The sequence below is a fragment of the Amblyomma maculatum genome, chromosome 1, assembly GCF_055883805.1.
Source record: "Amblyomma maculatum isolate TAMU_Amacu chromosome 1, ASM5588380v1, whole genome shotgun sequence".
Classification (NCBI taxonomy): domain Eukaryota; kingdom Metazoa; phylum Arthropoda; class Arachnida; order Ixodida; family Ixodidae; genus Amblyomma; species Amblyomma maculatum.
Genome location: NC_139344.1, coordinates 90,523,378 through 90,548,566, shown reverse-complemented (window position 1 = coordinate 90,548,566; position 25,189 = coordinate 90,523,378). Strand labels below are relative to the sequence as shown.

At 43.5% G+C, this 25,189-nt stretch overlaps 2 protein-coding genes across 2 annotated transcripts in view; both read right to left on the bottom strand.

Moving 5' to 3' along the window:
* The window catches only part of LOC146203157 (MAM and LDL-receptor class A domain-containing protein 1-like), a 138,914-nt gene extending 116,567 nt beyond the window's left edge, over window positions 1–22,347 (bottom strand). Inside the window, exons 1-18 of the mRNA XM_084588544.1 lie at window positions 22,227–22,347; window positions 21,957–22,038; window positions 20,040–20,165; window positions 17,957–18,107; window positions 17,365–17,473; window positions 17,051–17,147; window positions 15,267–15,320; window positions 14,182–14,259; window positions 12,951–13,153; window positions 10,332–10,422; window positions 9,068–9,325; window positions 8,811–8,942; window positions 8,149–8,294; window positions 5,646–5,730; window positions 3,320–3,439; window positions 1,908–2,057; window positions 1,254–1,339; window positions 38–205 (exon numbers count right to left, since the gene is read on the bottom strand). Of these exons, the coding sequence (XP_084444670.1) occupies window positions 38–205; window positions 1,254–1,339; window positions 1,908–2,057; window positions 3,320–3,439; window positions 5,646–5,730; window positions 8,149–8,294; window positions 8,811–8,942; window positions 9,068–9,325; window positions 10,332–10,422; window positions 12,951–13,153; window positions 14,182–14,259; window positions 15,267–15,320; window positions 17,051–17,120 (1,641 nt within the window). The 5' untranslated portion in view covers window positions 17,121–17,147; window positions 17,365–17,473; window positions 17,957–18,107; ... (1 more) ...; window positions 21,957–22,038; window positions 22,227–22,347. The remainder of the gene's footprint in view (window positions 1–37; window positions 206–1,253; window positions 1,340–1,907; window positions 2,058–3,319; window positions 3,440–5,645; window positions 5,731–8,148; window positions 8,295–8,810; window positions 8,943–9,067; window positions 9,326–10,331; window positions 10,423–12,950; window positions 13,154–14,181; window positions 14,260–15,266; window positions 15,321–17,050; window positions 17,148–17,364; window positions 17,474–17,956; window positions 18,108–20,039; window positions 20,166–21,956; window positions 22,039–22,226) is intronic.
* Window positions 21,921–25,189, bottom strand: part of LOC146203156 (MAM and LDL-receptor class A domain-containing protein 1-like) — a 77,190-nt gene continuing 73,921 nt past the window's right edge. The window contains exons 24-27 of the mRNA XM_084602767.1: window positions 24,088–24,228; window positions 23,133–23,271; window positions 22,227–22,347; window positions 21,921–22,028 (exon numbers count right to left, since the gene is read on the bottom strand). Coding sequence (XP_084458893.1) covers window positions 21,921–22,028; window positions 22,227–22,347; window positions 23,133–23,271; window positions 24,088–24,228 — 509 coding nt within the window. The remainder of the gene's footprint in view (window positions 22,029–22,226; window positions 22,348–23,132; window positions 23,272–24,087; window positions 24,229–25,189) is intronic.

Below are 25,189 nucleotides of genomic sequence, written 5' to 3'. Positions count from 1 at the left end.
ATTTCAGACAAATCATCAGCCCATGCGAAGCGTTTACCTGAAAATCAGATGGTTCGCTGAAGGCAACAAATGCTTCAGTGAAGTGTCGAAACTCCGTAGGCTGGTCACTTCGCCAGACTTGTTTGAATTCACCATCAGCAGTGCTTCGTGTCTTGACAGCGAGCACACCATTGGTCGAGGCTTTCATAACGAAGTAGAATCGCATCTGGAAAGCCCATAAAGCTGTCATTGAAATATGTGTGCTCCCTATGAACGCACGTTCTTGCGTATCATTTAGAGGATGGAAGCAAGGCACGCGAAAGTTGAGACGAGTGACTCTTAATAATAACGCAAATTTTCACGCAGCAAAGTTCTTTAGCAAGGATATTATTAGCACCGCTGCCATAGATTGGACGCAGTTTCAAGCTTTACCAACCACATTGCTGCTAGGCACAGTAAACGAAGTATTCTCGCGCAACTTACGAATGATTTCGCCTAGGTTTTCTTGTTTGTTTGTTTTTTCGCAATAATTCTTTTCTAGCGTCATCGCAATCGAACAGCCTTCGATGCTCTTATAATTTTTCTCTGTATTTTGCCATCGGCACCATCCACGGCCCTGATCACCGGCTACAAAAGGCGGCCTTGTCAGCTCACCAAGGCGCTGCGGGTGCACTTGGAGCGTCGTTGTGTATTTCTTGTAAATTCTTCGCTTTCTCACGATAGCTAACGCAGGAGGATTAGTGTTACAGACTTGTTACCATCCTGCTGGCTTTGTTTGTTTTGTTGTTGTTGTTTTTTCACTAGACGCTCAGCGGGGGCACTCTGTCAAGTGCCCAAAGGACGCAAGAACGGGCTGTAAGAAGTTTAGGAGTATTGAGAACAAACAGATGCTGTCAACAGCATACAGCTTTCAAAAAAGACCACTCTTGTTGAAAACTGAGCGTTTACAAGCTAGGAGCGACAGCAAACATAAACTAAAAACAGACTAATTTTGAAACTAAAATGCCTGCGTCGACACCAATTTTTCCGCTGGGAACCAGTGGCTATATTCTTCTTTTTGGTATGAGTATTGCCACTTTGAATTCACTGGCGGGGATATCTCAGAGTCCACCTTTCCCGGCTGTAAATACATTTCCTGCAGCCGTGCAAACGTCAGCAATACCAGAAAGAACGGGAGAATCAATTTTGACTGAGACAATTGAAAAATAGTTAGATGGCGTTGACCTCAGTCTCCGTTCAAGAGATGTGGAGATCAGGGGCATGAATTATCTTACCACGCAAACAGTCGTGGCATTGAATACAGGCCCGAGGAGGGATCCGGACACGTTCTTCGCTTCCGACCTCAAGTAAAGAAAGGATCCTGAAACACAAAGAAACGAAATGCAATTGTTACAAGCACTTCTACCTCGCTTGCTTCTCTCGTAGTACAGCAGCAGGGTGAAAGCAAGGAAGGCTCACGAGGAAAACCAAACTTTGGTCTGCTTTGCTTTACTTACTTTGCTTTGCTATACTTGGGTTTGGTTTCATTTCGTTAGTTTATATTTGGTTTGGGTTGGTTCATAGGGTTTAACGTCCCAACGCGACTAAGACTATGGGGGTCGCCGTAGTGGAGGGATCCAAAAATTTCGACCCCCTGGGTTTCTTTCACGCGCACTGACATCGCAAGCACACGGCCACCTTGCTCTTCGCCTCTATCGAAACGCAGCAGCCGCTACAGGGATTGAATCCGCGTTGTTGGGCTCAGCAGTCGAGTGCCCTAACCCTTGAGCCATCGTGGTGGCTTGGAAAACGGAGATTCTTGCTCTCTTCTTGCATGTTCACACTCTGCTGTCCACTCTAAATGTATTGTATTTGTCAATTTTGTTTGAGCATTGAGCTCGAATCACTCCCGACACATGGCGTGCTGACGCTGAGGAATGCGACCTTACCGTCTTTGCCTCCGCTGGTATGGTCTCGTGTTGGACCGCGTGTCAGATGCTTGAAAGGCTTTGATCTTGTCCAACCAACACCGCGTATAGAGACCACTGGAGTCCAGTCACAGAAGGAAGAGTCAAAGTTGCACCTGAACTTGAAGTCGTCTATAAAAAGGAAGTAAGAGAGGAGGAGAGGGGGGATGGGGGGAAGTAAAAATATTTGCTCTGAAATTGGATTCTCTAGCAAAGAAAAATCACCTAGATGCGTGTACGTGCATGAAACTGACACACACATGCCAGGGAAAATAAGTCGCAATATGAAGAACGAAATACTTAGCCTATGCAATATGGGAGGATAGAGGGGGAGCCTCAGTTCACAAGAGGAGCCGACGTTTCGACAAGTGGACTGGTCTTTGTCTGGGCAAAGACAAGTCCACTTGTCGAAACGTTGGCTCGCCTCGCGAACTGAGGCTCCCCCTCTATACTTGTCCAATGCTCTTAATAATGCGTAGCCACCCTCTTCCCTAGCCTATGCAAAAATATTTATCACCCTCTCCCCCCCCCCCTCTCTCTCTCTGGTAAGCGGAATATAATAGATCTCGGAAATCAATAGGAAAACCACCGCCACCTGCACGAAAGAAGCTACATTTACCCACCTCGTATATTATATCGTATAAAGAATAATTTAATTTTAAGTAGCTGAAGATATCTTCAAACAGATTGTGCCTTTGAAACTCCAGTGCGTTGTCCACGCTTTATGATGCGCCCCTTGCCTTCTGCATGACATTCGGAGACATACTATGGTTACTCCGGCGCAGGGATGAATTTGTGCAGCGCTTTATGGCTATTTGTGCCTTATGGCAACAAGAGATAATTCCTACACGAACACCGCAGTATACAGAGCCGGCCCTTCATACCATTTTTTTAAAGAGCGTGTTTCAATTCATAACCAGTGAATTGGGTTTGAGGCACTGACACGGCTTGCTGTTCGTAGTGCCTTCATGTTTTCAAACAATTGTAACTGCCTGCTTATTTTTTAACTATTAGTAGCTGCGTTGCGCACGCGTATATCAGCTATTTAAGCTGCTCGCTTATCGCAAAGTGATATTCGAAATATGTGGGCTAAATTTGTTACGCTGGTTTTCTTCATTTTGTTTTTTTACCTGCTATTCATTATTCCTTTCATTTCTAAGGCTGCTTATTTGTGCTTACAAAGTGCGCACGCCAAGGCATGCAAAAGTTCTGGCGTAGCTTGCTTCGGTGTAGCCTATATTATTTATATTTCCATCAGTTATTTGCATGAATCAAAACTGAGAATACAAACACAAGACAGTGACACGCTCATTTGTTTTTAAAGCGCGTGTGTTAACGCACTCCTCACTTGTCGAAGGGATCTCCAGGCGACAATAGCATGGAAAGAAGCTTACCACATTCTTCTTCGTCACTGAAGTCGCCACAGTGGTCAGTGTAGTCGCATAGGTGCTCCATTACAATTGAAACCTTGTTCTTGCACGTGAACATTCCTGGGTTTTGTTCTGCCGAAGGCACTGAAAGGAAAGGAGAGTAAATGCGTAAACCCTTAGACCCCTTGTGTGCTTACTTGATATGCTGTTCAACGGGCATTTTCCGCGAATTCTCGAACCGCATGCACGGGTTAAACCGAAGGTGCAGCAAAAAGAAGTATAATCATTTATCTCACAAAGAAATCTCTTTGTCTCCAAAAACACGGTTGAATGAGTACGACGTCTTCCGCCGAGAGTCGAAAAGAGAAAAGATAGTTTGTTTGTTTTTGTTTTTTTTAGCACAGTATAATATTTCAACAAATGGCCGTGGCGTCGGTAGGATAAGCACGGTTATTCAAGAGGAGCTTTGTTATGTTTGGTTATGCTGTGTTGCTGAGGCAAGTTAGATAATCTGTAGTTTACAGAGCGGCAGCTCGATTAAGCATGGTCAGACACTGTTTGCTGCCCTTTAACTCCTCCATGGCTGTCTGCGAATATCAAGGAAACGCAGCCGAAGCACTGGCTCCAGCGCGCGACTCCTGCATGGCAGTCTGCGATGTGGAATTGTAAAGAGGAGCCACTCCCGCAAAATCTCTAACACAAGTTCCTACTCTAGAGCAATGGGAGGCCGTGTTGGTCAGCTCAGACCTGGGAGTTCAAACCCGGGTCATTGAATGAGCTACTCAGGTCGCTGTCAGCTGTGTATCAAGTATGGGCTATCTACATTCTGCCTTTTCTGACGAAATAAATGTTTTGCAATTCAATCAAGGACACCACAGTCTTGTCTAGACGGCATGAAGGTGTTGAGGGCAAAAAGTAGACAGGAGACTGGGAGGCTGTGTGTTAAGCAATGTTGTATATTTGCGGAAATATATACCGGTATAGTAAAATTTTCAGGTGTGTGAAAAATAAGGAGCAGGTGTGCGAAGTAGAGGAAGAAGCGATCGAAGCAGCAAAAGAAGCGAGCGCCGGCTGCGTGCACGTGCGAAAAAGAAGCGGGTAGCGCAGGCTCCTCGCGCCGCACTTGAAGGTCAAATTTACCGCGCCGATGACTTTGGTTCGACGAGGCTAGTAAAGCCTTCGCTTTAAAAGGACAGTTTTGCGTCAGCACACACATCATCTTCCAGTAAAAGGACCTCCGAACTTGTCATTGTGTTGTCTTCACGACCCTAACTCTAAGCCGTCAGACCGGGTTCGAAGTATTTAAGATTTCTTTATTGATGTTGAAGCAAGCATCGACGATGAGAACTGATGACACAGGTAGAAACAGCCATTTAAGTCAAGCATTGCTTTGCATTAACTTCGAAATATATATTGAGATTCTTGTTTGTTTTGCTTTATGGTGTTTAACGTGCCAAAGCGACTCACGCTTTGAGAGGCGGCGTACTGGAGGGCTGCGGAAATTTGCATTGACATTGCACAGCACACGGACGCCTTGCTTTTCACCTCCATCGAAAAGCGGATATAGAGTTGAATCCTTTATACTTAAGACTATCTAGGTACCTACGCACATGCCTGCCGAGTTAAGTACCTGCGCTATAAACTTCATACTTATAACTAAAGCTCCATCACAAACAGCAATGTACTCCTATTTAGTGGACGTCTTTAAGTGCAAGGTGAATGCCGAGAGAATCAATATGGTGCACCCCGACGAGGGCGACATTAAAAACTGAGCACTGATCCGGAGCACTGAAGGAAACCGACTGCAGTGCCATGTCTCAACGTACCAATTTCCCCATCAACGTAAAAAGCTAAAGTGCTGAGATTTTCCAGAGAGACCGAAATGAAAAGTTCATGTAACACTGCACTGTCGTTCGAATCGTATTAATCCAATATAAACAAACAGGAATTGCATACAAATAGCTAACAAAATACTGTAAAATCGTAATTTTTTAACCCGTTTATCACTTTCTAGTTGTGCTTGGGACCACTAGACTCTGCTTAGCGACTTAAAAAACACAAGCTGTAACAGAGGCATCTATACGAAATGCTTTCGCGTGCAAACAATTCCTCGCCCGTACGGTGTCTCACTCGAGCACTCCCCACAAGCCCGCGCCCTTCGAACCTCCTCCTTTTATCAGAAAACAATGATAAATATCAGTGGTGAAAGTGTAGTGCTGTCAATCACGATAGCTCATTTGACTAGCTCATATCAGTAAGCTTGATTGCTTCTGTAAACCTCGAAAAAGCGATTGACAGAAATTGTGGGGAAGTGCCAAGGCCCCACAATAAAAAAGAAGGTTTCGCATACCTGGCATGTTGCAGCCTTCGAAGGATATGTCATCAATGGCAGTGTAGCTGTCGTTCGTTGGAGCTTCATAGCCACGCAAGTATATCTGTGAATTAAATCAATAGATAGTATCCATTTACCCGAACCTCACGCGCGATATCAGGGAGAAAGCACTAATTAATCCGGAAGCTACTACTCCGAGCAATATCTTGTCTTGCTTGCTTGTAAAACAGTCTCATTGCAACGCTACGAGAGTTAGCCCAGCATGGTGCCTATACATGGTATGCATAACCACGGTTAGTCATAACCTGACCGTGATATGGACCGTAGACTTTTGACCGGGATGATGCCCTGTGACCTTGATCTTAATAGAGGAGAATCGCCTCCCTCCGACGTTAATAACGTCGACGCCAAGGACAAAGCAAACCCCGCAGTATGACGTTGCAGTCGCGCAGCTGTGGTGATGTCATCAGATGGTATATAAGCGGCGGACGCCACACGTGCTTCCATTCTCGCCGCCGGGATTGTCTGGCTGAAGCACTGCAGAATTGCATCGCGCTTCCATGTCTGCAGCGCAGAAAGGAAGTCGAGGACATATTGGCCATTCAACCACGCAAAGCTAGGCGATAGAAGAGCAAGGCCTGCGCAACACCCCTTTAGCACGCTATTGCAACTTTCGCCAAAATTCTTCGCATTTTTTTTTTCAGTGTCCATGCACCATCTTCTCTTTTTCCGAGTTACAAAGACGATAGTTTCTGTCTGAAAGCCGCAGTGTTCTTCACGAACGTTTTTCTCAATATCCGTCAGTTTTTTTGTTGTTTTTTTTCACCAAGAATGCCCAGAACCTGTTTCGTCCTTTTCACTCAACTTACAGAGGCTCTCTTTTCTATGGTTCCGCTAATTTCGTATACAAAGCAGGGCTGGACTAAACAACGTCTAAAGGCCCCAGGTGTGTAACACCTTAGAGTTTTTCTCCTTTCGTCCTTCTTTATTTGCACTGCCAAAGCCTACGCTTACGCTCAGGGGTGTCGCAGTTGACAGCGTTAACCACTCGCGTTACCAGCGTTAACCGCAGCCATGTATCGCAGTGCTATTAGTGTTAGTACTACTAGTGTGGACACATAAACGAAAGAAGCACAATTCTCACCTTTTGGACCTGATTCAGGCATACATTTAAGTAATTATTCACCTATCAGGAACTTAGCCAGAAATATTTTAAAAATTAGACTGAAGGTCACTGACCGGAAAATGGCGCAGGCTGTGGTAACTCAGAAGCTGTAACACTCTGCCGCTAACCTAGCCTAACGTAACCTAACCTAACCTGCAGATGTTAATATCACAGTCTGCGTTAAACACCTACTAGTTAAATTAATCCGGATTTTTTGCGGTTTACAAACTTCCTGATAACTAAAGGCATGCGTGTTGTGGCATGTAAAAATTCCCTACTCGTTCAAAAGTGTCATATTCACGTAGTCAGCATCATAATGAGATACTCACTTCAATAGGAATACCTCCTCTCTCCTTCATCTTCACTACTGCTCCAACCAGCGCGTTTGGTTTGGAGAATACGCCAGACTTGGCTTTAGCCAAAGCGTATATATGCTTCATCAAACAGCAGCGACGTCTACTGGCAGCATATCACGCGCAGTGCCACTCCCATACCGACATTTGAGATTTGCAGGGAGTGTATCAACTGCGCAGATACAATGAGGCAGTACTTGATTTGCTAAGTCCAAGGCTTCCATCTCATTTCTTGACCGCCACATCAGAGCGCAAATTGAGAGGAATAGGGTCGCACTAATTCAGCAAAGGCTAATTTTAAGTTTTAAAAACTTTCACCGATATACCTGTCCGAGTTCACAACGTCGCATTCAGCCAAGATTCCGCAGCTTTGCAGCTGGACATACCACCATTGAATGTACAATAGCGGACAGAAGAATATAGATGACGCATAAGTGGTCAAAGTCTTCTGACGTGTTACCTAGCTATAATTAATTGACATGTGATAGATATGTACAGTGGTGAGCAAAAGTGGTATACAACACTCATCTGGCGTCGGTGCTCGAGAAAACTTCATCCAGCTTTATCTAGCAACAGATTTGGAAAATCTAAAGACAATAGGGGCGGTGCCTTATTTTATCCACATGCATGTGCCGATGTCGCTGTCCCTTACGCTGTCGCTAATGGCATTTCGATGCATTTTTCCCGAGCTCTGTCTCTGCCTGAGCGTTGTATACCACTTTCGCTCACGACTCAGTAATATTCAGTTTTTTCACTTGCAATAAAGACTACGAACGCTTCTATTTTTATTGCATAATGTAGCAGAAAAGCTTGAACGCTGAAGCGCGGTCCATATAGTTTTTGTCCGCTACTGTACAAGAGTAAGAATAAGCGGTCAAGACACCGGCCAGATAGAGGGAACTAACCTATTAACGTCCTTACTGTCAAGTGTGTTTTAGTATCCATGATGATTTTCCCCGCAAGAGCGGCAAAATACGAGGCAGAAAGAGAAGCACGATGTTACCTGCAGTGGGGAACGGTAGCGTCCCAACAGAAACCGCCCTTCGTTCCACTTTCCTTCCGATGGGTTTTCGGCGAGCTCCCGGGAGTCCCAAGCCACAATTCGAAATCCGTTAACGCGCAGTTCTAGCAAGAACACGTGCGTGTCCTCTGAAAATATGCAGAACACAATAATGCATCTCAGAAATAAACGGTAACATGGGCAAAGTTGGGAAGTCAGTGGAAATGTTTTTCGCATTCATAAACGGGTTTTTGATTCTATCACAGTCCTTTATTACTGTCAGTCATAAGGAAGTCGCGGGAAACGTTTTTAATGCATGGATGTGGTTGCAATTTCACTGCCGTTAGTTAATTGTTATTAGCAGTTTTGATTCATTCAAGTTAAGAATGTAGTACGTATGCATTTGTCTGCAAAGCAGGCCCAAAACAACAGCAACTCATCTCTATCATGTTTTCAAGAAAAAGGCTCAAGTTGCCTGTTTTCCTTTTCGAGCTGATAAAAAAACTGTTGAGCACAAAAAAAAAAAAAAACAGTTAGCAGCATGCTCACTTTTCAAGCTTGTATTAAAAAACAGAACACCTGGCTATTAAAGAATTGTGACATACATTTAGTATTTAAAAACTCTTTATGCAGAACGTGTGTGACGCGGCAGCTTCAGACCTTACTTGGAGCACGGTAGTTGAACCAGAATTTGACGACGCAGAGGTGTCCCGTGTTGTGAAGTACAGGGCTGGATGCTTCACCTACCGCTGTAATGGCCTCCAGTTCTTGTTTCGCTCTTAGAAGTAGGTATTGACCTGTAGCATATTTTTTTATCACTGAGACTGCACGTCGTTGCAAAGTGCCGATCGTTGGAAAAGTACAGCCAGTACGAATAAACTCGACAACAGGTTCCCCACGCGATGTGGTCCTGTTCCCTTACCACGCGATGAGCCGGTGGTGTGGTCTCTCAGAGGTCCCACACCCTGCGCGGCTTTCTGTCGCTGCCAGGAGAAGTCATCGGAGCGCAGGAGACCACGACCTTCGACAGACCAACCACACGTTCCGTCTTCAAATGAGCAAGCGCCGCAGTCCACTTCGTCGGAGCCGTCCGAGCACTCCGCGATGAAGTTGCACCGCGCTTCTGCAGGCACTGTCTGTCCGGACGCAGCACACACGAATGGCGCTGGAGGTGGCTTTGCTGTTGGTGGAAACAGCCGCGTTGAGTAGGAATGGAGCGACGGGGCTTTCAAAAGTAAAAGCGGTCGACAGAAGTAACTCAAGTCAATGTTTCAGGTGCACAACCGAGCCGAAGATATCGCGCTGCTACGTAGTTCAGCTACTGCATTTTTTCTTTTTCAGTAAGGCTGAAAGAAACACGTTTGTAATAACTGTTGCTAAATCATTCATCAAGGAATTGCCAACGTCACTACAGGCGACTACCAAGAGTAACCGATGCTTTCGGGAATTGGTGGTTACTTGACAGCTTCCCAAATCGCACGAGCTTAATTTGTATCTTGTTCAGGTGTCATATTTATCAAAGCTTCAGGTGGTGACTTCCTCTGTAGCTCCAGAACTTTTTTTTTTTTCCAGGCCAAATACACTGGCTACAAAGAGTCACTCTACTTAATCACTGTAGGCTTGTTGGTCGCGAATGGAGAACAGAAGGAACAAATAGAGAACTGAGAAGAGGAGGCAATACAGCGTGTAATGAAGGCATGTAGCGCAAAAAGACAAGAACTAACTCAAAGAAACAGACAGCACAGGTGCTTAAACAAAAAGCATATTTACTGCGAGCAAAGGGCGGCTTATACGCCAGCTATGCGGTAGTAGGAAGACGTTTCGCTTGGGCCATATTTGCGTGGTCCATTTTTTTATTATTCAGTCTTCATTCCTTTTGTCATGTGGCTTAATCTAGAGAATAAACATTGCTTTCTGCTCGCAACAAATCTTTTATACTTTAATCGAGTGTCCTGTCTGCCTTTGTGTTCGTCCTTGTTCTTTAAGCGCTGCCTGCCCTCATCACACGCTGTACTTGGTGTGTGTTTTGCCATCTCTTCTCTTTTCTGTATTTGTTCCTTCTGTTCTCTTTTTCGTTTATATTTCGCAGGGCAGCTACATCCACCACGCAAGCTCAACGTACTGTGAACCTGTCGACTTTTTCTACAGCTACCGTTATTCGCCCTTTTTCTCTATTTTTAGCTTACCTTGTTGGCCGCAGCGTTCTTCCATCAGTAGTAGGTCGTCGACAGCTGCAAAAGCACCGGGGCGTCCTCCCGAAACGGCCGAGATTGCTGCCTGCATTGTAGAGAAGTATAGGCTACTTCCTGCACAATCGTCAAGTGATCGCGCCATATTACAGCATCGGGGCTTTCGTTAAGGTTATGCCGCCTGAAGCCCACTCCTGCAGTGCAAGGTAGCAACACAGACGAAGCCTAAGTGTCGCGCCCAATGTGCCGTCCGTGACTCTCAGACAGGACGGACCGCGAGGCACAACCTCATTTACATAACGCAAAGAGCAGCGCAAACCACGCAACAGTTTACCCGTAGGCGTCAATAGCCATCATCCGCAATGCGGCGACGTAGGGTGAAGCATGCGGCGGCTTGAAACGAATGAGACTTTAGACCCTATACTATGTGACATTTCTGCCGGCTACCATGAATATTCTAATTCACTGCACCGCCATGTTGCGGAATTTCGCAGTTGAGAAATTTTTCCCGTTTCTTTTTCTTGTGAAGGATACATAATGTGTAACACGCTAGGTAATAACTTTCGCTTTATTTGCCGTTCCCACCTGCACGCAAGGAAAACAATGTCGGGCTCTTTTTGCAGACAAACGCCCGCAACTAGAACTGTAAAACGATTTTCTTTCTTCTTTCTATTTCTTTTCTTTTCCAACATACGTCTCCTGCGCAAAGTTAATTACTTTAATGCGTGAATTGACCTCCCCGTGAGGAACGAGAACTAGAGCTAGCGAGAACTAGAAGTAGGGGAAGCTCATGTGAGCTCTCCCTGCTTCTAGTTCTCGCTATTTCGTTATCGTAGAAGTCCGACTCGACACGTGCTACAATCCTTTGAGTCAAGTCAGACAGGACTACAGCTTCGAGTTGCTTCAGTTCACTGTCACTCTTGTATTGCCCAACTTTAATATACAAGGACATTTAAACGCTAAACCGTGCAGTTGCAAATACCCACCCTCCATATTTTGCGGCATACTAAATCTTAATATTGTTCGTTTAAAAACGTGTTTGATTTCGAATAATGAATTCCTTATTGCAAATACTGAGATTCAGCGTAGCGAAGACGCATTCGCAGGGGCGTATAACGGATTACCGCGCGGTAGCTCCGGATGCACATTGACAGAGATGCGGCCGGGTGGGACAACTGTGCGCGCGCAGAAAGTTGGGACATCACGCTTTGAGGAGAGACTCGACGCGATTACCTAATCACGAGGCGTTTATATGTATGATATGCTTTACAAATTCGGCTCTATTAGCCTCTATGAAATGTCGCTTCTACTTCAACCCCGACAAACGGCGGGACACAAAATTCACCTACCATATTAGGCTATGTTAATGCCGCTTGTCATATATTTAACTCTGTTCCTCGGGTCGAGCGCTGTTATCTGCTCTTTCCTTAGAAACCGCACTACGGTTCTGCACTAGATCTCATCTCGTGCATCTGAGCAGGCGGGAAAAAGGCGACGTTCTTTGCCTCGAGTTTGTCTGCAAACGGACCCGTGCTCGGTGTCAAGCACGAGGCATCGCGGTATACGTAGAGAAATGTGTGCCGCGAGAACCTACTTTGTTGTATATGCGTTCCCGCACACTCGAATTATCCTGAAACCTATGCTAACTTAGAACACTGCAATGTTTTTCTGCCCTGTTGCAATTCAGTCCCCGTACTTACCACACCCTTCTCATACAACGTGACGGGCTTGGTCGGCCTCTGACCTGCTGAAAGTTGGCCTTGGTGACCCTGGCGCAGGACATACTCGACGCTTAATACTGTGTTTTATTAAAGTTGTTTCCTGCTTCTTCTTCTTGTATATGCAGTACACTTTAATGAAACTATGGAGAAATAAATTAGACGCGAAGAGACGGCCCATGTGCCATGCAAGCGGGCAGGAGAACGGCTAATTCTGCAAGTTACTTACAGCGACGCGAATGGCACTCGTTGGCTGGCTGCGAAGCACTGCGTTGCCGATCAATCATTGCAACTATGTGCAGCGCACGTGGTGGCCTAGCCCCTCATCTGTCTCGAGACAAGTATGTGGCAAAACTCCTTGCATTTACATCATTACTTGACGCTGCCATTTACCTTCCTGTATATACCGTCTGCCTTTAATTTCCATATCTTCCTTCCTCTTCCGCTTCATTCTTCCCCATTTCTCGTTCTTCCTACAAGCCCGCAATATTCCAGGCGCTGCCAGTATGTTGGGGACGAATTCAAAATACCGGATATCACCCGACGATTGTACCCCGTTTCGCTTGCTCTGATATCTAGAATTCCCGCCGTGATGGTGCAGCGATTAGGGCGCTCGACTACTGTACCCAAGGATGCGGGATCGAATCCCAGCCGCGGCGGCCGTTTTTCGATGGAGGCGAAAAGCAAGGCACCCGTGTACTGTGAACCCCAGGTGGTCGAAATTTCCGGCGTCCTCCACTACGGCGTCTCTCATAGCCTTAGTCGCTTTGGGACGTTAAATCCCATAAAACCAAACCAAACCGTACCTTTTGAGATCTATATTTGTTCACACCGCTGGAAAAAATGGCCATTTATATCCTAAGTAATGTTACAGTAGACAGAAGTCTGGTAAACTCACATTTTTTATGTCAACGGGGAACATGACCTCCTTCCATTGGCCGTCAGTGCTGCTTGCAAAACGCACAACTCCAGCCGTGATGGTCAAGTTTTCTGGTGCTTCCGAGATGTAATGCCACATGGTTGCGCACTTGTAGCGTTGGTCCGTCAGTACCAAAGATGCCCGCTGTCGAGGTCGATCTCCTCTAAACAGCAAGTAGTGGCCTGTGGATCGAAGGTGAGTGAAGTTCCGTTTTCATGCTGCACTGGCTGCTATGTAGAAGGTGCTCATCTACCGGCAAATTTTTTATTTTCATTCTATTACGTGGTTCTAAACGTTCAAATTATAACTTATTTAAAGGTCACGCACCGCTGCTCGTGCGAATGCAAAGTAGTTTCCTTGTGCCGGTGCGTGTTTAAGGAACCCCAGGTGGACGGGATTAATCCGAAGCAGATGAACGTAAGAAGAGCCATGTAATATGGCGTTCCTCATAGGTCTTGCGCAGTAATGTGCAGCTTTGAGACTTCAAGTTCAACTCATTGGGCCAAGCATAACGCAATATTCAGCCTAGAAAACGCACACTCGTGTCGTTAAAGTTAGGATATAATCGAGAGGCCCAATAACGGTGCATCTCATACGAGAATTGTAGGTGTGGCACGCAGAATTGCGCTCAGAAAAAAAAAAGGTAAGAGCAACATTGCAAAAAGAAGCGATAGGCTGTTCAGCAATTAGATAAGTAATTAACTTGTTGCACCACCAAAAAAGCGAAAGAAGTGAACTAACCTATAAACATTTTTATTAAATCATGAAACTACCTCTAAATACGTGCTTACAATAGCATACATGGTGTCAGCTTTATATAGAGTACATATCCGCCTCAAGGTTCTCTGCTACACCGAAATAGCCGCCGAGCCCCAAACCTGACGACGTAAACACCCTTTTGGTATTTAGGCACCCTTCCATTTTTCCCCTTGTTTGTGCGAAGAAAACGCGACCATTAATATCAAATGTGGTTGGTATCAGAACTTGTGGCACGCTTATTTCATTTTGAGAGGAACACGACTTACTGTGGTCCTGACGGTGATGCTCCATAATATGTTTATTTAAAAAGTAAAACAATCATGGTTTTTTATTTATCGCTAGCTCAACCTTTTCTGCAGTAAAATCATTACACCGTGCATATTAAATATTTCGTTTAAACAGTTCATGTGATCGAAGTAATTCCAGCATGCACATGTAATCATAGACAAACCTTCTTGTGTCTTCAATGTGTGGTCTCGGGGGATCACCGAAAGACCGGCTCGTTCCAACGACCAACGGCTTGTCACATCTGCAAAAGAACACAACATCATTGAAGTTTAGTTTTAGAGCTTTCGTGAGCACTTGACGGGATGTTCAGAAAAGTACACCGTTGAAATTATTTTAGGCCGATTCCTCAGTACACCGAAGCGGTCAAAAAAAAAGTTTTAGTGAACTATTCATCGCTGCACAAATGTTTAAAACATTGTGACAATTTCAGATTTATACATTTATGAGCAACCAGCACTTGCTTTACAGTTGTCTGAGAAAGCTTAACGATTAGCTTGCTGCACTTAGGGAACGAATCGGAAGGCATAATTTACAGCTTTCCTTTAAAGTATTAAAATTGAGAGATTATTTACGTTGGATGATCTTCGCAGAGTAGAGATGGATATAGACATTTGCTTTCTGTGGAGTGTTTAAATTTAATTTAAGCATCTACTTATGACCTATGTGTAGTCTGGGCTCATGAATGAGATTATAGTTGTGAATCGTGAGTATGACAGGCAGCTCTTTAAACCAAGATAATCACTGGCATGATTTCAGGCTATATTGACTATTGTATTATATTTTTACTTTCACCACACTCCCGCCATGAAGGCTAAGTCGTCTGGGAGCCCATGTGCTGAGCCCGAGTAGGCAGATGTGATCCCGGCGGCGGCGGCCATGCTTAGTTAATGGCAAAACGCGTGACGCTCGTGTGCTGCTCGACGTCAGTGCAGAATATAGAACACCAGGTGGCCGAAAATAATTCAGACGTCTCCACTACGGCGTCTCTAGTAGCCCACGTCGCGTTGAGACGTTAATCGCCTTATACTGTACCCTACCACATAATACCATGCTTTGACTATCTAGGGTACGATTCAGTGTATATAGCTGACAAAAAAAAATAGAAATAAATATCGCGAGCAGTTGCACTCAACCGCCATTAGTTAGTCTAGAATAGAAGAGCCAAAATAATTATCTTCTGTGTTACAACGGTTTACTATGTATCCTTGACACAAAGAGAACAATGCCAAAACTCATTACGCCACTTACCTTCGTCGGAATTTTTCCAGTGCGGGCATGTGGGGCGCTCGAAGCTGCAGTAGTCTGTGTGACATCGTCGTGAGAAATGTGTTAAAATAAACAGAAATAATGAGCTTATGGCGCAAAACTATGCCGTCATCAAAGCTTACTTTAATAGGTGCTATAGTTTTGATGGCGGCACCGCAGTGATTAAATACAAAATGCTATTTCAAATTTGCCGCATTCAGCGTAAAACAAGACTATAGAACAAGCGGAGAGACGAACATAAGCGCTCGTATGGCCTCGCCCATCTCTCGGCATGGTTTGGGCTGCATTTATCGGATATGTTGCACCAAAACGTCCAATATGCTAATTAAATGCAATCGAAAATATTTAATCAAACCCTACGTCGTAGTGACTGTAAAATGGATGCAAATAATCCTATTTATTCTTACGCATCCCAGTTCAGTGCGCTCCGAGGTCACTCCGCCGAGAAGAAGCAACTAGAACTACCAGCATGCCTTTCTAGACTTTTGGGAGCTGAACTTGTCTTAATGGCACATCTCGAACTCACAATGAATGGAATATTGAAATAAACTAAGAAACTAAAGGATGCAGCAAGTATGATGCTAATATGAATAACGTGACCATATTTAACTGAGCGCTGGCATTTTTATTCGGAGTTGACAAGCTAAAGTAACGTAATCGCACCTACACGCGAGACTACCAAACCTAATAATATATGAGACAACATTGAATGATGAGTATTGAAGCAGTATTGTCAACGGGCTACTAGAGCATGTCGGAGTATTTTAATTATGAAGTACTGACTCCTTAAACCTCTTATTTGTATGCCTCCGAACCCTTCGGATTAAGCAAGCGGAAAGCTTCAATTAAAAATCGTGAAGCACTTATGGTAGCCACAAATTTCATAACTTTTGTGGCGGTATGCAGAAATGTTTTCCGAACCCTTAAGAAGGCGTTCGAGATCTTTCCGCGAGTTCCAAGTTATCTCAAGTGCGGGCTCTTTCAGAGCGCCAGGTTTAACGTTCGCTAATGAGGTCTGCGCGTTTCCATCAGAGCCCGGAAAGAACTCATAAATTACTCATATGGAATTTTTGTTATTCTTCGGCATTCAACGGTATTTGCTTAGTTCCAGCGTCCAGCAGTTACCCTTTGTGATTAATTTAAAGATATAAAGTAAAAGGTATACGCCCGTATTGTATAGGCTACCGTCAATAGTCCTATCTGTATTTTCTTCCCATCACCTCTACCAACCTTTTGTATAATCTTAGCCCGTCAGTGGTACACTCCGCCTAGTATGCAATACTTTTCTATTTGGCCACTAACAATGACGTCTACTTCGCTCGTTCTGGGAAAGCACAGTATGCATCGAAGAAGCTTGTAAATTCAAAGCTCATTTAGTATACCGTGCATGGAATGCAGCCTTTTTCAAGCTTATCAACTGCGTTTCTCCATCGCGATCAACATTTATATTTTATAACCGACACAGTATATTTTATAACCGACAGTAAATAACCCCGGTATACCCTCCATAATATCCGCGGCGCGAAAACTACATGTGAAAGCTGCGATACCCACAAGTACGCAGCCTGTATGAGGCGCATTGTGCATGGTATGGTTGGCATTAACAAAAGGCGTCCGTAGCAGTGAGCGTCACGAAGCGGCAAAAGAGAAACTCCCAGCCTGTTTCCTAAATACCTTCAGGCAAGAATTGTAACCTCATCATGCAGAATAGCATAAACTGGGCTAACTCTGGTAACTGTACATATTGAGGGCTGTGGAAAACTTACTCTCTAGGGGGCAAAAGCCGTTCATCAGCTCTATATCGTCCAAGAAGACGCTGGATTCTTGAAGCGCCATTTCTGGCAGAAGCACTTCCAACACGGCCTGTTAGAAAAAAAGACATTTTCATGCTTTATTATCAGTCTACAGGCCAGTTAACATCAAAAAATTTACTAAAAACCACAACTCCAGAGATACGCAGGCAACGCATAATTAGGTTCACATTGCTGTTCAGGCAACACAGTATAGCTCTAGCAGCTATTTTGAGCTTTTTATTTCAAAATTGGGCACTGCATTGCCTTTTGAGCTAAACATTATTTACCTGCCATGTTTTCTCTGAGGATATTGTGACCGAACGAGCGTTCCACCATGGGTTCTCTCTTGTGACAAAAGAGAGCACGGGATCCCGAAGACCGACTCCTCGGCGATAACTGTACAGAAATATGGTGCGATAAGGTCACCATCTCACAAAATATCGCACTCCTTGTGCGAGTATGATATATATGCAATAGCGCCACGAAACTTCAGAAGTATATAGCACCATAATGACATACGTCGTCTATTTTAAAAGTTCTGTTTCGATCATGCGCCGTGAGCGAGACGCTAACACTGATAACTATTTTTTATAGTTAAAAATTCATTTCACTTCCAGCTTTTGCTTTGTATAATGGTACTCAATAGACAGTAAGCGCAACTATTTAATTATCAAAATATATTTAACCCTTATTTGTCCAATAAAGTTAATCACATTTGATGGCATGCCATCAACCTTTTCTAGATATGTGGAAGCAAAAAGGTCATGCTTGTATAACAAACATAAGTTAATATATGTGTGGTGACTGCAACAGCATTTGCAGCTGTGCGTAATGTTTTGCATTATTTCTATGAAGAAAGGTACGCAATTTAATACTCACTTATATACATTAAAGATGCTGTCTGCACCAACAGCGCGCCACCAGAAAGTGAGGCACGTGGCGTCGGTTGCACCACGCTCAGGCAAGAAAATCCTGCCAAATGAATGTAACTTCTGATCCACGTAAGTTGCGTTCAAGTACAAAAAATGCCCTGAAAGGGAAAGAAACGACCTATCTCATAAAAAAGACTTGTTCTGTCGCACAATTTCACCGACAAGTAACCCCTTAATTAGCGAAAAAAGGCAGCGTTCAATTCAGAATGATGCCTGTGGATTTAATATAGAAGTCATAGTCATATTTAACGTAAGCATGGTCCACATAAAGCCGGCGTGAAAATAAATCTGCTCCTCTTTTCCAAACAGCTTGATCTCCTTACATTCACTTATAGTCGTGAGGAAAAGTGGTATATAACACGCAGCCGGTGGCGAAGTTCTCGAAAGCTAAAGCCCCTCAATAAACTGAATGTAGCGCGATCCCTCCCTCTACATTCGGCGCCGGCGCCTCTCTCGCGTTTCGACCGTAGCTCCACCTACGCGGTGCACGGCTAGCCACGGCCGGTCTCGCTCTCCCTCGAGACCGGCCGTGGTCTAGCAGACGCGCTCTGTATAAGCTATCCAATGATAATGACTTGATGCTATAGTCTGAAGTTAGACTTTTAATCATAGTTAATTAAATAGCGGCAATTGACAAATATCGGCAATCAGTGTATTGTAGTTGTGCTAGATATAAGCTATGCTCTGATATATGACTTGGCGTTGTAGCCTAAAGTTCAAGTGATAATCACAATTATCTAATTAACGGTGAATAACTAAAATTAACTAAAGGAGAGTTCAAATGTCAATCAAAATTAACTACTTAACAGTTCTTAACTAATCCCGCAATCAGTGTAGCGCAAACAAGCTCTGTATAAGCTAATTATATATGGCTTGATGCTATAGTCAGAAGTTCAATTTTTAATCACAGTTAATTAACGAATGGCAAGTAATTAACGCCCGGCGGGTCAGCATTGTATATCCGTGAATCTCCTTGTGATGTCATCACCAGTCATGACGTCCTGACCGGATGTGACGTCATTGTCACTTCCAGTTATTTGAAATGACCGGATTTGGCTTCATGATAACGTCACATCCGGTCATGACGTCACGGCCGGATGGGACGTCACCATGTGACGGCTATGGATGTCTCGAAACGTTTAATCATTCCTATTGGTTAGTGATAGTTAACCATAACTTGCACTTTCTGAGTACTAGTTAATGCCTGGTTAGTGTTAGTTAAACACCCCTTAACTAGTAACTGATGATAAGTCATAGTTACGATGACCTCCAAATGCATGTGTTTCTATGGGCATCTGCTTAACTATTTTATTATTAGTCTTAAATTATCATGAAATTATCCTGAAAGTGCCTTAAATCATGTGTCCATATCATCCGATTGCTATTGATTAAGTATCGATTCAATGGTAATTTTTATATGCCCATATAAGGCATGCACCCGAAACACGGACACATTGGCTAACGACAGTATGAGGCATTAAATGCTTCCGCCTTAATAAGAAGTAAGCCACTGAGCTGCTAATATCAGCGTTAATTCCCCCATTGCCTTCGTGCCACCCTGCCTTAGTTCCTTTACGATATGTTTTCACAGGTACCTGATAAGAGCAATGTTATGGCTAATTTCAATGAAGAGCCATTTAGAAGGTTCGCTCGGACTCACAATATTTACACCTCGTCACATATCCCGCTGCACGTCTCGTTGTTGACCAAATCGTTTCAAGTACCATTCCGCTATGCTTATGCTGCATAGCCCAAGAATGACAAAAAAAAATCGCTTTCGTGGGGAATGCGACGTTTTATTCTGTCACCTGAAAAAGTATTTCTCATGCTGTTGAGAGATTTTGCAAGGTTTTTTTTTTTTTTTATGATCATCGACAGCACGCGCTCGACGGCCGTTCATGGTATTAAGAAAGATAGTTCACTAAGTATTTTATCATTTATGTGATGATACTGTGCTTACAGCCGTTTTTAAGGCCCAGGAAATGTTGCACATTAAACCAGATGAAAAAGAAATGCGAATTAATGTGTACCTGCAGTGCTGTCAGTGCTGTGATCCGGAACACCCAAACCGGAGCCATTGACAACCGTCCAGTCACGCGCATTATCAATGTCGGATTCTAAGCCGCAGTCCACGCCGCCTTCGAATGAGCACAGTGCTGGAAAAAAGGGTTAAGAGTTGCTATTTTCCTCGGGAGTTTTCATTTATATTTACTTTCCTGACTTGGTTTGTTGCTCACTGCACAACACAATCAGCGATGATTACGATGCGTGCTTTGTCGGTGCACTGTTCTAGCTCCTAGTGTAATGCAGCCGACGTGGAATGATGCGACTTTGCAACACAAAGCAAAGATGTCGAGTAATGCACAGTTTTGGGTTGCTCAATTGAAAATAAAAACAAATGATAGAAATCTGGCTTCGTTGCACGTCAGTTCTAAAGTCACAGTATAGCAGTGATGCAGCACGCTTTTTTCCGTTTCTTTTTTTTTTTTTTTCCTTCGCAGTTTAGCCTCATTTCATTTGATACCTTGGTACTATTTTGCGCGCTGAAATAACGCAAGAAAAAAAGTCATATAAAGATCGTGCGGAGAAAATTTTTCCCACCTACCCTCATGAATATTTTCATAATTGCATAAAAGAACGACAGAGCGTCGTTCTTTCGTAACACATCGAGGAAGCGGCGTCAGGATAGTAAATCTTTACATTAACGGGTTGACGTAAGGCGCTTCGAAAGCGCAGCGGCAACGCACAAAATAAAAAGAATTCACACAACTAGTGCGGTCACCTTTTGGCACCCCAATTAAATAAAGATGACACACTTCTTTGTTTGGCTTTAGTAGTCTGGGTGCAGGATTCAGACCCTTTTAGTTTATAGAGTGTGTAAGTACTGAGTAGGGTTCCTCTCGTAAACAACATCAGTATTTGCAAATGATTTCTAAACACACTAAAAAGAAAAAAAAGGGCATTGGTGTCAAAGTAAAGACTAATGTTCGGTGCTCACCATCTGTGTTGCAGTGGAGTCTCATGTTCAGTGGATACCACCAGTTGCAAAGGTTTTTAGACCAGCACAAATTTGCCGCGTGTGCGGTAACGCGTAAATGTTGATGCAGCTTCTCCGTTAATTTGTTCACGCAAGCTCTTGAGCGATAGAGGAATTTCTCCTGGGAATATTTAATAGTACTAAATCATTGCGCCACCGTGCGGTCACGCACTGAAAGGTATTAAAGTTCTGGTAAGTGCATACTCGACTTTTCTTTTCTCTGTTCTGAACCCGTGTAGCGCAGTATGCAAAATACGAAAAAAAAATGATTCATGAGGACACGGACACAAGCCTCGGCCTTTAACCTTGGAGCCGAATTTCTATGGTTGGCGCCATTCAGCTAAGCGCTCACCACAATCTCTGGCGGAATAGCTTGGGAAAACTTGCAACACATGTTGTAATTTAGTAATGAACATTCAGGCCACTTCCGTAGTTTGCAGTGTGTGCCTGCAAAACATTGTCATAGCACGAAATAGCGCTACCCGTCGGCCTATTAGATCTAGTTGTTCAGTTCTGTACTTAGACTGAAATATCTAGGATATTGCTGTTATTATACAGGAGTCATGTTTTATGCATGCATTTTACCTTTTTACTTTGTTTTCGCGGATATGTATTCACCTGAGAGATTCCTTCATATACCCTGCAACAAACAAATGCTTGTACGTAATAAGCTTGTTTGCCGCCTGTGGCTGTGTGTTCTGCATTTAGGGGCAAGCCAAATCCACAGCCTCGTCGAGTACGTGCTATCTATTTTTTCTAAAGGTGGTTTAGAATAGGCGAGGTGTTCTTCTGTAGTTTTGCATATATATGCCGCAAGACCTCTCTAATTCCATCCATCAGCATTTATCACGTTCTGTCAAGCATTATGTTATTTTCAACTCTGCATGGCAGCTACGGCGAAAGAACTCACGTGTTGCTGAGCAAGGTCCCGGAGTAGCCGATAGGTCATCCACAGCAACCAGGCCATTTTGAATGCTGGCCTCTAAAATAATCTGAAGAAATGATGGTCAGCAATTTATATCATGTCTACGAGTAAAAGTCCACCAAAGATATTATCTGACATTCATTTAGAATTCAATTTCAGCAGCATTAAAAGTCACATGTTCTCGTTTCATCACTACTATCGATTTCTTATTCAGTCATTCCAGCTTCATTGACGCTTTAAATTTTGAATACTTACATTAATGCCTTCCTGTGGTGCTGTTACTGCAAACTGTGCCTGACCGTGAGTCCATGCAGTTAGCCGAGGCACTGAACTTCGCCAGGCGACGCCAGAAGCTGAGGACAGCGACACGCTGAGGCTGCATTTTGAATTAAATGTTAACATCTCTGCCTAAATTATTCGTAGATACTGTGAATACTATGGAGCCGAGCTAAGCAATATCAGGGACTGGGAATGAAGAAAGCAGATTGCTTGTGTCCGCCTCAGTAACTCCGCCTTCGGCAGGCAGAGAAATGAGGTGTTCCAATAAAAATGATCAACTTATGGTTAGTGTTTTAATATATAATTGTTTGATTATTGTCCGCCGAATAGTGGAAGAAAATTTAGAAGAAAATGAGCCAATTTTTGCGACAGTAGATATTTTGGTAACGAGTATGACTCACATGCTAAAACTGCAGCATAGGTCGAGGCATAAGCCTTAGTCTCTGACTGCAGGATGATTAAAATGGCTTCTGTTTATTTGGAATGCACCAGCTTATCAATATGTAGACGCTCTTGCACTTTGTCTTCCTCAAAATGGAACCGCTGAAATGAACAGCACTCGAGGCTTAACAACAATTAAAGAACCTGTGCCACCAAGGTACAGCAACCGGTACTCTGTAAGGCGATGAATTATAGCAACTGGTGTTCGTCTGCGCCTTAGCGCCCTTAGCTAATTTATAAACCAACCTACTGTGTCAAAAGCACTCTAGGTAAAGTGCCACATCAAAGGTCAGTCCAAAAAGTGGAAGGCCATCAGTTATGCATGTTTGAACCTAATTATGCTGTGAGCGGGCTTCTTGTGGGAAATTTTTCTTAGCCAGTTTACAAGGGGCATGTACGAATTAGAATCACGCATACCGCAAAATGAGCAAATGAGCTTGCCTGCTGTTCACATCCGCCACGGAAAAGTACCAGAAAGAAAAGCACATGGACTTCAGCCACTCAGTAGACAGCGCAGGGCTTTTTAGCCTCGCAGCTTCTGTGCCAGTGGTCTTGGTTCTTTGAACGTAGATATATTTCCCTGTTGAAAAATAACACACCATAATCACTTACACGGGTACCCTATTTTATTCTTGCTGAGTGATCCCTGATCACTAACGACAGACGGCTGGTATAGCTCGAAAGACTTCTAAAATCACTAAACAGCTGAATAAACATTTGTTGTCGGTTTCTTTCAGTGATCTTCTATCTTATTTAGCACTGAGTGGGTTCGGTTCATTTATGTACTCTTTCCTTCAGAACACTCATTTGTATCAATTTTAGAACACATCTGTTCAATTTAGTAAACATCAATAAAGGGATCACAGACATTTTAGTGATAGGTTATTCTTAGTTCTATTTCCCATGTTTAAAATTATGTGCAGTGCATTGCATTGCTGATAATGATTCATATTGGAAAGGCACAGCTCAAAAACACAAGACGAAAAGAAAGAAGACGGACAGACATGCGCACGTCTGTCCGTCTTCTTTCTTTTCGTCTTGTGTCTTTTTTTACACCTGTACCTTTCCAATATGAACCAATACCAACTTGCCCAGTTGTCCATCCTTCTTCTGATAATGATGTCACAGCGTAGTTACTGAAAGGAAAGTTTATTTGGCGGTTATCTTCGCCATTTCTGGCTTATCTTGTAAGAAAAGCATCCAACGCGATTGTGCAATAGCCTATTTTTAATAAAATCCTTCTGCTACACCACCCCTGTAGTGAAACGTTGTCTGCGCAAATTATAATTCATACACAAGAAAATAATAAATAATAATAAATCTCCATTTAAATTCGGTATATGTCCAGGGCTATCAGAATAACAAAGATCATCAAAAATATCGCTCGAGTTTTCACCTTTATAGCTTCGTGTTGTGCTGTCAAAACTAGGGAAGACGGGCACACGATTTTGTGGGTCGTTCAGCTTCCATTCCAGATGGCTTCCCCCAATACTTTCAGGTTTCCAGTTGCAAAAGGTTGCGTTTTCAAAACTGCAGTCTGAGGAGAAGAAAAAAAAGCGCTGTTAAATCATCTACAACATTAATAACTTTCCGTAGGCTCCGCTAATCGTATCCTTTATGATTCAACTATATTGTATTCGGGCCAACGATTATATTCTATTGTTGGCCAAAGTTTTCTTTTTCTTTTTCAACAAACAAAAAGATTAATCAGCCGTTTAATGGCTCTTGCATAGTTGAAACAGCTAAACATCTTAGTGTCGACACTGGAACAGAAATTGGACGAAAATATTTTAATGACATTTTCACTGAAATAAATGCGAGCCACGAAAATTACCGTCCGGATGTAAATAATCGTACTGCTTTACCGCATTCAAAGACATTTTCAAGATTTCGCATGTTTTGCCTTCATGACCTCAGGAATCACCTCTCATATTCTAAAAGGCAATGTGACAATATGACTCAGTAAAACAAGCTTTTGGGCGAGTTGGTAGCTTAGTTGTGAGTGCAGCGTTAGTCCTTGTGTACGTGTCTTCCTTTTGTGATTGTGTTTTTTCGCTGCGGCTATGTCGAATGACAATATGACAATTGCGTTGGGGGGGGGGGGGGGGGGTAAGAAGCAGCAGCAATTACCAAAATAGACAGATTTGAAAACTGCGTAAAATTTTCAGACTATCTTTTATATAACGTCACGCAAATGATTATTTCGCAATAATGCTAAAAAAAAAGCGTCAAAGTATCTTTTGCGACATTCTTCGCCTGTCATTTAAATTCTACCGGACTTTTATACTGGATTCATTTCTACTCAAAGGTCTTAGCGGTGTTGCTACAATCAACTTACATCAAATGCCACGAAACAGGTATGATTAATCGCTGCCTGTAGCAGAAGTTGAGCATGGAAGAGCTCTGCGCGTACTTCGCACAATGCGCTGTGCCAGCATAGAGTTTCAAACCGAACATCGTGATAGAAGTTGCATAGCCGTATCAATGAAAATATTGAT